The 13,347-nt window shown below is 36.4% G+C and overlaps 1 protein-coding gene across 4 annotated transcripts in view; it reads left to right on the plus strand.

Annotated features, from left to right (window-relative positions):
* TRAK2 (trafficking kinesin protein 2) overlaps positions 1-13,347 on the plus strand; it is a 64,001-nt gene that overhangs the window by 17,161 nt on the left and 33,493 nt on the right. For 2 of the 4 annotated variants that reach the window (XM_058709210.1, XM_058709218.1), the window contains one exon: positions 11,732-12,021. In XM_058709210.1, coding sequence (XP_058565193.1) covers positions 11,931-12,021 — 91 coding nt within the window. In that variant the 5' untranslated portion in view covers positions 11,732-11,930. Of the gene's footprint in view, positions 1-1,772; positions 1,890-7,748; positions 7,909-11,731; positions 12,022-13,347 lie in introns of those variants that run through there. The other 2 variants (XM_058709229.1, XM_058709238.1) reach the window with 2 other exon arrangements.

Consider the following 13,347-nt stretch of genomic DNA (forward strand, 5'->3'; position numbering starts at 1 on the left):
AATAGCAATAACATTTATTAGATGCCATAGTTGGTACTCCAACACATTGGATGTGTGAATTTTCCAGATGGGTAAACTTTAATTATTTAAGCATCATAAAATATTATCTTTTAATGCTTTCTTTTAAATCCTGTTTTTATGACTTGTTAAAAAGTATGTTTGGAAGCATGATTTAACATTTTCCTCATGATTGGTTTCATATTTTGATGACTGTTGTACTTTGATGAGCTGTTGTGATTAGCTATGAGGATGAGGATATAGATGTGAAATATGAAACAAAATGGCTCTGATAATGACTAGACCTTGCTTTCTTGAAAAAGCCCCTACTATTTTTTTGCTTTTGGATCATTTGCCTAACTTTATAAAAGGTAAAGTATGCAGTGTGCAACCACAGTTGTATAGTGTGACTGCTCTTCTGTAAAATTGATCATTGACTCACAAGTGGTTCCTTGTTTAGGAAACCTTCAGTGTTGCTGTGGTGGTTTTAGCTCTTAGTGATTTAAAGACCTTGATGAATCACAGATACTTATGAGCAGTTACCCATTCACTATTCATTATTCACTATTCACTATTTGTTGAGGAAAGTACAGAGAAATAGTATTCCTTTCCACTTCAGTAGTTTGGGCTAGCTTACTTCAAAGAATGTAAATTCATTATCTTTTGCAAACAAGATATCAGGCTCAAGTTTCCTTCAGACCTTTAATATTTGGCTTGAAATGAAATGCCAAGCATGAGTAACATCTCAAATTACATGTCTAAATGTACAGGACAGAAAACCCTGTTCTTGCATGGTAGATTTACTTTCTTCTACATTTTTTAGACACAAACTCATCTGTTTAAAATGTATAATTCAAGAACTTTCTGGCTAGAGACAGAGTATGCCCCAGAGCAGATTCAGTTCTGCTGATCACCAACAGATGGTCATTTCAACTCAGCCATTATTGTTATTTTTAGCATGTTTGTTTTATATAGATACTTTTGAGGTATCTCAAAAGTAGATACAAACTCCATTTTGTCCCTAAAAGCAGTGCTAGTGGTAGATTGATGGACACAAAAGTAGAAATGGTGTAAAAAAAATTGAAAGTGCAAAAATTATACATATTAAACATATGATTAGACAATAAGAATGATTCTGAAAGACAATTCCATGAAAAAAGATGGACCTGTGCTATTGACAGCAAAAGATGAAGAAATGTGAATGTTTGAAATGGTTTTGCATTAAAAAAAAAATTTTTTTTTTTGAAATGGGGTGCCTGGGTGGCTCAGTCAGTTAAGCATCTGACTTCAGCTCAGGTCATAACCTCATGGTTTGTGGGTTCAAGCCCTGCATCGGGGTCTGTGCTGACAGCTCAGAGCCTGGAGCCTGCTTTGGATTCTGTGTCTCCCTCTCTCTCTGCCCCTCCCCTGCTCATGCTCTGTCTCTCTCTCTCTCTCTTTTAAAAATAAACATTAAAAAAAATTAGAAATTGTTTTGGCAGAGGATGATTGTTAAAGTGGGATGCCTTTTTAGTTATTTATTCAAAGATTAATTCATTTAAAGTTAGGAATTTAAGAATTTAAAGGCTAAGCATGGTGAATGCAAGTGCTTCTGTGGAAACTTATCAGAAACCACAGATGGCACCATGGGTTTTTCCTTATCTGCAGGTGAAGCTCTGGTGCGGATTCCTTAGCTGCCAGAAGTTCCCTCCCTTCTGCTGTTGGTAGAGATTGTGGCGGGGGTTTGTCTGCCTCAGCAAATATTTATTGTAAACAAAACAGAAGTTTTTTAAAAATGCCCAAAATGTATCATATCAGGTAGAAAGGAATGCAGAGCCCATAAACCTGAATCTCACTCATGGTTTTGGACTTTAAACCAATGGATTTAACAGCCTTTGGAATCCAACCTGTTTGTAAGTAGAGCTGCCTCCGTATATTTCATATTCTGAAAATCCTACTGATCTTTAAATCTAAGAAAGATCTCTAAAAAGGGGGGGGGGATACAAAAAAAAAGAGATGATACCAAAAAAGGGGGGATACAAAATATTTGCTGGGCACAATTCCGGTTTCCTGAGGGTGAACTTTACAACTGCTGGTAGAATAGCTATGCTGAATATAGCCGATTGTAATATACTGGGGCACATCAGTCCAGCTAGACGTGATGTTGACGTGTGGTCTCTGCCATTGTGAGGTCTGCTGATCACTCTTCAGGTTGGATTGTGATGGTGACACCCCACCCCTTTTTTCAACTGTTATACTAAAGCAATCATACTGTCTTTTTTGTGGTTTAATACCAGGTTTTAAAATTAATGGGTTTTTTGGTAAATCTTACCTTTGATGTAGCTGGACAACATTAAAATTAGTGCATATCTGCATCAAAAATCTATTTAATGTATAAATATAGTAAATTTATTTTATTTTTTAAATTATACAGGTTATCTTTAGACCGGATTAGGGTTGTTGCTGCCTAAAAGAGCTCCTGCTGATGGTGATTGGCACTCTTCCCATTTCTCCATGCAAATAAGCAGACGACATGTACTCTAAATTAATCCCCAAAGTATTATTTGTATAGTAAAGTTTTAAAGTGTATTTGTAATTTAAGTATTTGTTAAATCTTTTTTTTTTTTTTTTAATGTTTAGTTTGAGGGTGGGAAGGAGCAGAGAGAAAGGGAGAGAAGGAATCCCATGCAGGCTCCTCGCTGTCAGCATGGAGCCTGATTTAGGGCTTGATATCACAGTTCCTGAGATCATGACCTGAGCCAAATTCAAGAGTCGGATGCTTAACTGACTAAGCCACCCAATAGCCCTTATGTGTTTGTTAAATTTTTTGTTTACTTTAATTGTAGGCTCTGTGCTTTTGTTGAGATGAGGTTTCTCTGAATTGTTTTAGTCTTTTCTGTAAGCCTATTTTGGCCAGCATATCCTGTTTTAAGGAAGTAGCAAGATTTTTTTTAAGGCACAGAACCTATATTTAGGCACAGACTGTTGACCATTTAGTTTCCATGGCTAGGCTAAACTAAGTCATTAGCCATGATGTGTTCTTCCAATAATATCTCTATCAATGACATGTTTTGGTTGTTCTTCTTAAGTCGTACTCTTGTTTAAGTAAGTCACTTGGCTATTTTACTTTATTTTCTCCTAGATGTGCATGATTTATAAAGGTTGGCTTCTTGTTAAATAATGCATGTTTGGTTGATCAGAGAAAAGCATTGAAGTTGTTCCTGAAAAGAGTGAATAAAAATGGAGCATAAAAAATAGTTGGTGCTCAAGGAGATACTAAGAATATGTTGTACGAACGAGGAAGGGCACTGAAAATGTGTTGTTTGTGCTTGTCAGAGTTTGCCAGCAGTTTCTACTACATTTAGAACTCTGATTCTGCAGTCTTTCTTAGAAAGGAAAATGATAAATGTCACTAAACTGACATCACTTGTTATAGGGCAGGCAGTAAATGGGATTTCTTATGTTAAGAGAAAAATGCCATTAAGTGTCACAAGTACAGTTTACATTGTTCCCAACTTTGTGTAAGGCACAATAACAATAATATTATTAATGATACTAAAGTAATACCATTTAGTAATGATAGAAATAGTAACTAATATTTGCATAGAATTTACTCTATTCTAAAGCATTGTTCTATTACATGTATTAGCTTGTGTAATTCCCCCAACCGATTCTCTGAGGTGGGTGTTAATACTGTCCTCTCCTAACTCACTTAATCCCCATAGCCACCAAATAAATAGAGCCTGTTATTAGGTCCATTTTTAGATGAAAAAAATGAGATGAAGTAATTTGTCCAAGGTCGTACAACTAGTAAGTGGTTCAAATATAGGCAGCCTAGGTCCAGAATCCATGTTCTTAACCACTGTTAGTAGGCTGGATAATGGCTGTCAAAGAGACCCAGATCCTAATACTCTGGAACCTGTGAATATTACCTTATATGGCGTAAGGGATTTTGCAGAAGGGACTAAATTAAAGATTTTGAGATGGGGAGGTTATCCTGGATTTTCTAGTTGGGTCCTAAATGTGATCATAGGTGTCCATATTTATACAAGGGAGGTAGAGAGTGATTTGATGAAGGTTTTATAGCAGTAGAAGCAGAGAGATTTGAAGATGCTTTGCTACTACTGGCTCTGAAGGTGGAGGAAAGTGTCCTGAGCCAAGGAATGCAGACTTAGAAGCTAGAAAAGACAAGGAAATGGATTCTTCCCTAGAGCCTTCAGAAGAAGCACAGACCTTCCAATACCTTGGTTTTGGCCCATTGAAACCACTTCATCCTTTGATGTCCAGAACTGTAAGATAACAAACTGGTGTCGTTTCAAGCCACTAAATTTTTGGTAATTTGTTGCAGCAGCAGTAGGAAACCAATATAGCTTCTATGCTATGAATAAAGGTACTAATAGTTAAGACTTTTATTGTAACATCCCTTCCCCAGAATCCTTGAAGGAATGAACTTCAGTAAAAATCTTCTTCAGTTGTCCTGCTTTATAAGGCACCCGTCACTTTATTGCTCAGTTCTTTTCTCTTTATATATGAAGATTATTCAATCGTTAGACTATAGAGTAGTCTAAACAGGGTAGCTATTCTGAGCTCAGAGTTGGCTGTTGAGCCAGAAATTTAAGAAATACTAGGCAGAAGACATCATCTTTTCTTTAGGCCCAAACAAAAGGGGAAGCTGAAGGGAATGAGCATTTTAGTGTCTACTGTATGTCAGGTACCAAACTAGGAATTTCTATTTTTTATGTAGTTCTCATACCTGACCCTCCCTATAAAGAGTAAATTATTACTCCCACCTTGACAATGAGGAACTGTTAAATAATGTGCTCAGGGTCAGAAGACAAGTAAATAAGATAAAAATTCAGGTTTGTCTGATGCCAAGGTGCATACATTGTTTTATGCTCAGCATTGCTACTCCAAACTAATCCTACTGAGGCACTCAGATCTAGACTAGGGCACATCCAAAGGGTTTATTTACTTAGCTCTAAAGAGTCATCGGAAAGAACATATCATTTCCAGATCATCTCTGACCTGGTACACAGTCTTCTGGTTAGGCAGGTTCCTGGATTGCCCTGGAAGTCTAGATTCTTCCTGCACGACTCTGAGGATGGACTTAGTTCTGTATTCAACTTGGTATTCTTTATTCTTATATAGAAGAGTTAAGGCTAAACAATTAACATCACCTCCAAAACTAATTAAAAAGCAATCCTCCAGAGCAAAGATCTGGAGTCCATAGTTGAACTTTATACACAGTTTTTTTGTGACTGTGTTTCTATGTGATACATGTAAATATAAAAAACAGAAAAAGTAGGAATGCTATAATAAGAGTAAACCACCTAGTAGGTAAGAGTGGCAGGCAGAAGGTCCCAAGGTTATCATTAGATTTTCACAATGGTCTTTGATTAAAATATGTTTAAGAACCATAGTTCTATTTAAAAACCAATTTGGCCCAGTATGAGAGGCACTTGGCTTCTATTCTATCCTTTTTCATCTCCCTCCTGCTCCCTCTCTTTCTTCCTTTTTTATCTTCCTTTCCTCTCTACTTCTTTCTTCACATGCAAATTTATAACTTACTACTTTTTAAAAAATGCTTTCTTATATATTGAAATAACTTTAAATACACTTGTAAGTGTAGGAAATAAAAGTCTATTCTTTACTGAAATTCTTCAGGAAGTAGTGATCTAATTATAAGTATCTAAATGTAGGGTGGAACCCTGTTTAAGAAGTTGATCTAGGAAATCATTGATTTAGACAGATGATTATTTAATACCTGAATTATTTTACTACTAGATCGGGAGTTGGCAAACTTTTTCTGTAAAGGGTCAGAGAGTAAATATGTTAGGTGTTGCCTGACTTATAAGGTCTCTGTCACAATTACTAAGCTCTCCCACTGAGGCATGAAATCCCAATCACTTATCAATAAGTGAGTGTGGCTGTGTTCCAGTAAAACTTCATTTATGACACTGAAATTTGAATTACATATAATTGTCACACATTTTGAATCATTTTAACTTTGATTTTTTTCAACTATTTAAAAATGCAAAAACTATTCTTTAAAAAAATTTTTTTTAAGGTTTATTTATTATTGAGAGACAGACACAGAGTGTGAGCAGGGGAGGGGTAGAGAGAGGGGGAGACACAGAATCCAAAGTAGGCTCCAGGCTCTGAGCTGTCAGCACAGAGCCCGACATGGGGCTCAAACTCACAAACTGTGAGATCATGACCTGAGCCGAAGTCGGTTGCCCAATCAACTGAGCCACCCAGGCGTCCCAAAAATGTAAAAACTATTCTTATCTCAGGGGCAGGCCAAATTCATCTTTCAGGCAATAGTTTGCTTACCCTGCACTAGATAGCCTATTATACACTAGCATGCTTATTCTTATATTTGCATTACCATTCTATTTTTAAAAATACATTGCCGGGTTAATAATCTGTAAATTTGGGTCTCTGGAGTATTATAATTTAAAAGACCTTGGTAAAGATTATATGTAACATAAAGACTTAAGAAAGTTTTTGTTTGCCTACTGACGAATCATTATCCCCTCCCCCACTTCTTTGTTGGCAGAACCCCTAATTAAGATTTTGTTCAAATACCTGATGGTCATATATTTCAGAGTTTGCTTTCTTCTTCCTCCCAGTTTCACAGTATGGGAGTGGGCAAATCTTTATTGGTTTGATCCAATTTTCATTCCTTTTCCTTTGTGGTGATTGATTTAGGAATGGCAATTTGGACAATAAGGTACATGGGGAAGAATTCAATTGCATACAATAGACTGATCTTGCATATGAAAATGAATTTTTGACAGCTGGAGTTAAAATCAAAATACCTAAAGAAATACTTTTGAATTTTACTTCATTTTGCACTGGCCACTGCAGATTGCTGTCTTAAGTTTTTTTATTTTTTTGTTTTTGATTTTTTTAAGTCAAGTTAGTTAACATACAGTGTAGTATTGGTTTCAGGAGTAGAACCCATTGATTCATGACTTTCATGTAACACCCAGTGCTCATCCCAACAAGTGTCCTCCTTAATGCCCTTCACCCCTTAGGCCCATCCCCCTGCCCACCTCCCCTTCAGCAACCCTCGGTTCATTCTCTATATTTAAGAGTCTATTATGGTTTGCCTCCCTCTCTGTTTTTATCTTATTTGTCCTTCCTTTCCCCTGTGTTCATCTGTTGTGTTTCTTAAATTCCACATATGAGTGATCTTCTGATATTTGTCATTCTCTGACTTCTTTCACTTATCATAATTGCCTCCAGTTCTATCCATGTTGTTGCAAGTGGCAAGATTTCATTCTTTTTGATCACTGAATAATATTCCATTATATATGTATACCACACCTTCTTTAAAAAATTTTTTAATGTTTACTTGTTTTTGAGGGAGAGAGAGAGAGCACAAGTGAGGGGGTGGGTAGAGAGAGAGAGAGGGAGACACAGAATCTGAAGCAGGCTCCAGGCTCTGAGCTGTCAACACAGAGCCTGATGCGAGGCTCAAACTCACAGACCACAAGTCATGACCTGAGTTGAAGTCAGAGGCTTGACTGACTGAGCCACCCAGGTACCCCAACCATATTTTCTTTATTAATTCATCAGTCAATGGACATTTGGGCTCTTTCCATAATTTGGCTTTGGGGATAGCACTGCTATAAACATTAGGGTGCATGTGCCCCTTCAAATCATCATTTTTGTATCCTTTGTATAAATAACCTAGTAGTGCAATTGCTGGGTCGTAAGGTAGTTATATTTTTAACTTTTGGGGGAACCTTCATACTGTTCTCCAGAGTGACTGTACCTGTTGGAGACAAGGGAAACAAAAGCAAAAAATGAGCTATTGGGACCTCATCAAGATAAAAAGCTTCTGCACAGTGAAGGAAACAACAAAACTAAAAGGCAACCAATGGACTGGGAGAGGATATTTGCAAATGACATATCAGATAAAGGGTTAGTATCTAAAATCTATAAAGAACTTATCCAAATTCAACACCCAGAAAACAAGTAATCCAGTGAAGAATGGCCAGAAGACATGAATAGACACTTTTCCAAAGATGACATCCAGATGGCTAACAGACACATTAAAAGATGCTCAACATCACTCATCATCAGGGAAATACAAATCAAAACCACAATGAAGTACCATCTCACACCTGTCAGAATAGCTAAAATGAACAAATCTGGAAACAATAGATGTTGGCGAGGATGCGGAGAAAAGGAAACACTTTTACACTGTTGGTGGGAATTAAGTTTTTATTTATATTCCAGTTAACATACAGTGTAATATTAGTTTCAGGTGTATAATATAGGGATTCAGCATTTCCATAAAACACCCAATGCTCATCACTAGTGCACTCCTTACTCCCATTACCTATTTAACACATCCCCCCCCCACCCACCTCCAGTCTGGTAACCATCAGTTTGTTCTCTGTAGTTAAGAGTCTGTTTCTTGGTTTGTCTCTCCCTTTTTTCCTTTGCTCGTTTGTTTTGTTTATTAAATTCCACATATGAATGAAACCATACGGTATTTGTCTTTCTCTGACTTATTTCACTTAGCATAATACTTTGTAGTTCCATCCATGTTGCAAATGGCAAGATTTCATTCTTTTTTATGGCTGAGTAATATTCCAGTGTGTGTGTGTGTGTGTGTGTGTGTGTGTGTGTGTGTGTGTACATACCGCATCTTCTTTATCCATTCATCAGTTGATGGACACAGGCTGTTACCGTAATTTGGCTATTATAAATAATGTTGCTGTAAACATCAGGATGCATGTATCCATTTGAATTAGTCTTTTTGTATTCTTTGGGTAGATACCTAGTAGTTGCTAAATCATAGTGTAGTTCTAATTTTAATTTTTTGAGGAGAATCCATATTGTTTTCCATACTGGCTGCACCAGTTTGCATTCCCACTAACGGTGCACAAGTGTTCATTTTTCTCCACATCCTCGCCAACACGTGTTGTTTTTTGTGTTTTATATTTTAGCCATTCTGATAAGTGTGAGGTGATATCTCATTGTAGTTTTGATTTGTATTTCCCTGATGATGAGTGATGTTGAGCATCTTTTCATGTGTCTGTTAGCCATCTGTGTGTCTTCTTTGAAAAAATGTCTATTCATGTCTTCTGCCCATTTTTTAATTGGATTATTTGTATTTTGGGTGTTGAATTGTATAAGTTCTTTGTATATTTTGGATACTAATCCTTTATTAGATATGTTCTTTGCAAATATCTTCACCCATTCTGTAGATTGCCTTTTAGTATAGAATTTTTAAATTTGTATTTATTAAAATTTTCTGAATTCAAATAGAAAAATTAAATTTTTATTATGTCAACAAAAAATTATAACTTCTTTTTTGGGAAGGAGTTGTTTATTCCATTATGTCTTTTTTTCCTTACACAATGTATTCTTCAAAAAAAAGGCAACCCTATGCCAATAATCACAGAAGTTTTCCAAATTTTACTGGTCCGTGTAAACCTTAAAGTCTGGGTGTTGGAAATCTTGGTCTGTACTCAGTAAACTCCATTCTTACTACCCCACTTCCTGACTCCTTGCAGCCTGGCTCTGGGCCTAACTTTGTGGCTGAACTGGTTTCTAGAAGGTTAACATTGATTCTATGGTCTCAGCACCCTCTTTTTAAACCAAATTTCCCCTTTGCCTTTTCTGTAATGTTTAATTCTGTTGCCTATTTCATCATTGAAACTCTTTTGCCTAGCATTTACTGAGAACACTTCTGTATCTACCTCAGTGACCATTTTTCAGTTTCTTTTAATGCCTTTATTTTGTTCCTGTTGTGACTCTTGTTTACAATGCCTGTAAATAGTATGCATGAGAATGAATTAGCCATAAATAGAAGCTGCAAGTTGCTAAGTAGAGACTATTTAGTAGAGACTGTCTTTTGATATAAAGCTAGGCTTATAATCAGTATTAAATAGTTTCCCTAACTGATAACAGTTGTTTTTTTCAAGTACACACATATGTTTAATGCATTGCATTCCTTGGTATGTATCTTTATTAAACCACTTCTTTTTTATTGGACTTAAAATTTTTTTTTAATATTTATTTATTTATTTATTTTTGAGAGAGACAGAGAGAGAGCGGGGAGGGGCAGAAGGAGAGAGAGAATCTCAAGCAGGCCAGATCTGAGCTGTCAGTGCAGAGCTCAATGCGGGGCTCGAACTCACAAACCGTGAGATCATGACCTGAGCCAAAATCAAGACTTGGATGCTTAACTTACTGAGCCACCCAGGTGCCCCTTAACCATTTCTTTATGGATATTTTCTTTCCATTTGTGTGCATATGCTTTTTTAAAAAAATAACCACATGTGCATTCTTGTGCCTACGTCTTGACACACTTTGTGAATATAACCACATTATAAATTCATAGTGGTAGAATTGTTGAATTGTAGTGTATGTGCACTTAAAAGTTTGGTATACAGGGGCGCCTGGGTGGCGCAGTCGGTTAAGCGTCCGACTTCAGCCAGGTCACGATCTCGCGGTCCGTGAGTTCGAGCCCCGCGTCAGGCTCTGGGCCGATGGCTCGGAGCCTGGAGCCTGTTTCCGATTCTGTGTCTCCCTCTCTCTCTGCCCCTCCCCCGTTCATGCTCTGTCTCTCTCTGTCCCAAAAATAAATAAAAAACGTTGAAAAAAAAAAATTAAAAAAAAAAAAAAAAAAAGTTTGGTATACATTGCCAAATAGCCTTTCTAAAAGTTTGTACCAGTTTACACTTTTATCAACAGTATGAGTGCTGCTTTTTCCATGCCCTCTCCAACAATGAATATAATAAAACTTAATGTTTGTTTATCTAATGGGTGAAAAATGTTTACATTTTTATTTATTTTAGTTATAGTGAGGTTGAGCATATTTTATATTATTGGTTCTCAACTGGGAATGTTTTTGCCTACCAGGGGACATTTGGCAATGTTTGCAGACATTTTTGGTTGTTACAACTGAGAGAAGGTCTGGGGAGAGAATTCTGCTGGCATACTGCTAAACATCCTGCAATGCACATGACAAAGCATTATCCCCAGATACCAGTAGTGCCAGAGTTGAGAAACTATTTTATATTATTCCACTTCATCTCTTTTGTTGGTTTATTATCTGTAATTCTTGAGTTATTTTATTGGTTACTTTCAGGTTTATAGTATATAGCTTTAACTTATCACAGATTACCTTCAATAATGTTTTACCATTTCACGTACAATATAAAAGCCTTATAACAGTATATTTTCATTTTTCTCCTCCTGGCCTGTAGTACTATAATACATTTTACTTCTACATATGCTATAGACTTCACAAAAATAATTATAATTATTATTAGTAGTAGTATTAGTATTATTTTAAACAGTTGAGTATCATTAAATTTTTTAAACATTATAATTTATTATTAGATTGCACATATTTCAGGTGAATAATTTGATAACTTTTGGCATGTATATATAATTGTGAAACCAACACCAAATGTCACAATAATGAACATATTCATCATCCCCAAAACTTTTCTCCTGCCCTTGGAAATCTGTCCCCCAACCCCAGGCAGCCACCGATCTGTTTTCTGTTGCTATAGATAGGCTCACATTTTTAGAATTTTCTGTTAATGGAATCATAATATATTTTGTTTTTGTCTGACTTTCATCTGGCATAATTATTTTGACGTTTATCCATGTTGTGTGTATCACTAGGAAAACATTTTTAATGACACAGATTCCAGGTAATTGAACTGTTATTAAAGAGCATGCTGAATTCTAAAGTCATTTGATGTGTTCTTTGTTTTAGGTCATGACTCGCCAGAGTATGATAATCACATGAGAACACTCATTGCTGCAGATGTCATTTGACTCATCAGAAAAAATCTGTTTAAAAGAAAATATCTATGCGACCAGATCCATTTCATTTTTGAATGGCTTGATGGATTTCCTTTACTCTGATTCACACCAAAGCTGTCCTTATCAACCAAAGCAAGAAAGGATCCTGCATGAGTCAATCACAGAATGCCATTTTTACATCACCAACAGGTGAAGAAAACCTCATGAATAGCAATCACAGAGACTCAGAGAGTATCACTGGTGAGTCCAGTTTAATAAATATTGAAGTGCTGTTCCTTACAGGATAAAATGCAGATGCCTCAGTCTAGTATATAAGATCTACCATGATGGAACCCTGGCTTCGCTTTCCAGCCTGATCTCCTGAGTGATCCACTGAATTAATATTTCCTTCTCCTAGGCCCTTACTGAATTATCAAAATCTGCCTTGTGTCTTCTGTGTCATCTATGTTGGATTCTTCTGTACCATGTGAGCCCTGGTCAGAAGGAACTGCATCATACTTACTCTCTTCCCATCTTGCCTTTCTATTCATATCTTCCTATCCCTACAAGGAAAGAGTTGCTTGCATTTATATACCTTGCAAGCACATGACAACATTTAGGCACTTAAGAAGCTCTCAGGACATAAAGGTTATTCAAACATGGGTATGGCCCCATAAGCCCTTATCTGTAAGACCAAATCAAAACAACTCTGAATACTCAAAGTTTTTTCTAGACTTTGGTTCTTAAATTCATTGGTCCACAAAGCTTGACTTGTGTAGCTGTTTCTAGATTTATTTCACTTAGCATGAATATTTGCTTGCTGAATGTGTATTAATGTATTTAAATATGGGGTGCTGCTACAAAACCAGTTGGTGATGTTATATATCGTATAGTAGATGCTTAGCACTACCTTTCTAAAACTCCAAAAAATTCTGAAGTCCATCCAAACCCAAAGTTTTTTTCAAATTTTTATTCAGTTTTATTGTGATATCTCCCCTCTTCTGTAACTCCAATTGCATGTATGTTAGACTGCTTGATACTGTGACACAAATCACTGATGATCTGTTCATTTTCCCCCCAGTTTTTTTTTTTTTTTTTCTTAATGCTTCATTTTTGATTGTTTCTATTACTATGCCTTCAAGTCTACCTCTGTTCTTTTCATTTGGGGAATGTCTAATCTGTTAATGTTACCCAGTGAGTTTTTCAATTTAGACATTGTACTCTAGTTCTACTCGGGTTTTATAAAGATCGATATAACTTCTGTTTCTTTTCATCAGGTTTATGTTTTCCTTTTAAATCTTTGAGCATATTAGGGGCGCCTGGGTGGCTCAGTTGGTTGAGCGTCCGACTTCAGCTCAGCTCATGATCTCTCCGTCCGTGAGTTCAGGCCCCGCGTCAGGCTCTGTGCTGACAGCCAGAGCCTGGAGCCTGTTTCGGATTCTAGGTCTCCCTCTCTTTCTGCCCCTCCCCAGCTCATGCTCTGTCTCTGAAAAATGAATAGACCTTAAAAAAAAATTTAAATCTTTGAGCATATTAATAATTGCTGTTTTTAAATTGTTGTTTACTATTTTTATCATCTTTGTCATT

The sequence above is a fragment of the Neofelis nebulosa genome, chromosome 2 (genome assembly GCF_028018385.1).
Source record: "Neofelis nebulosa isolate mNeoNeb1 chromosome 2, mNeoNeb1.pri, whole genome shotgun sequence".
NCBI classification, from domain to species: domain Eukaryota; kingdom Metazoa; phylum Chordata; class Mammalia; order Carnivora; family Felidae; genus Neofelis; species Neofelis nebulosa.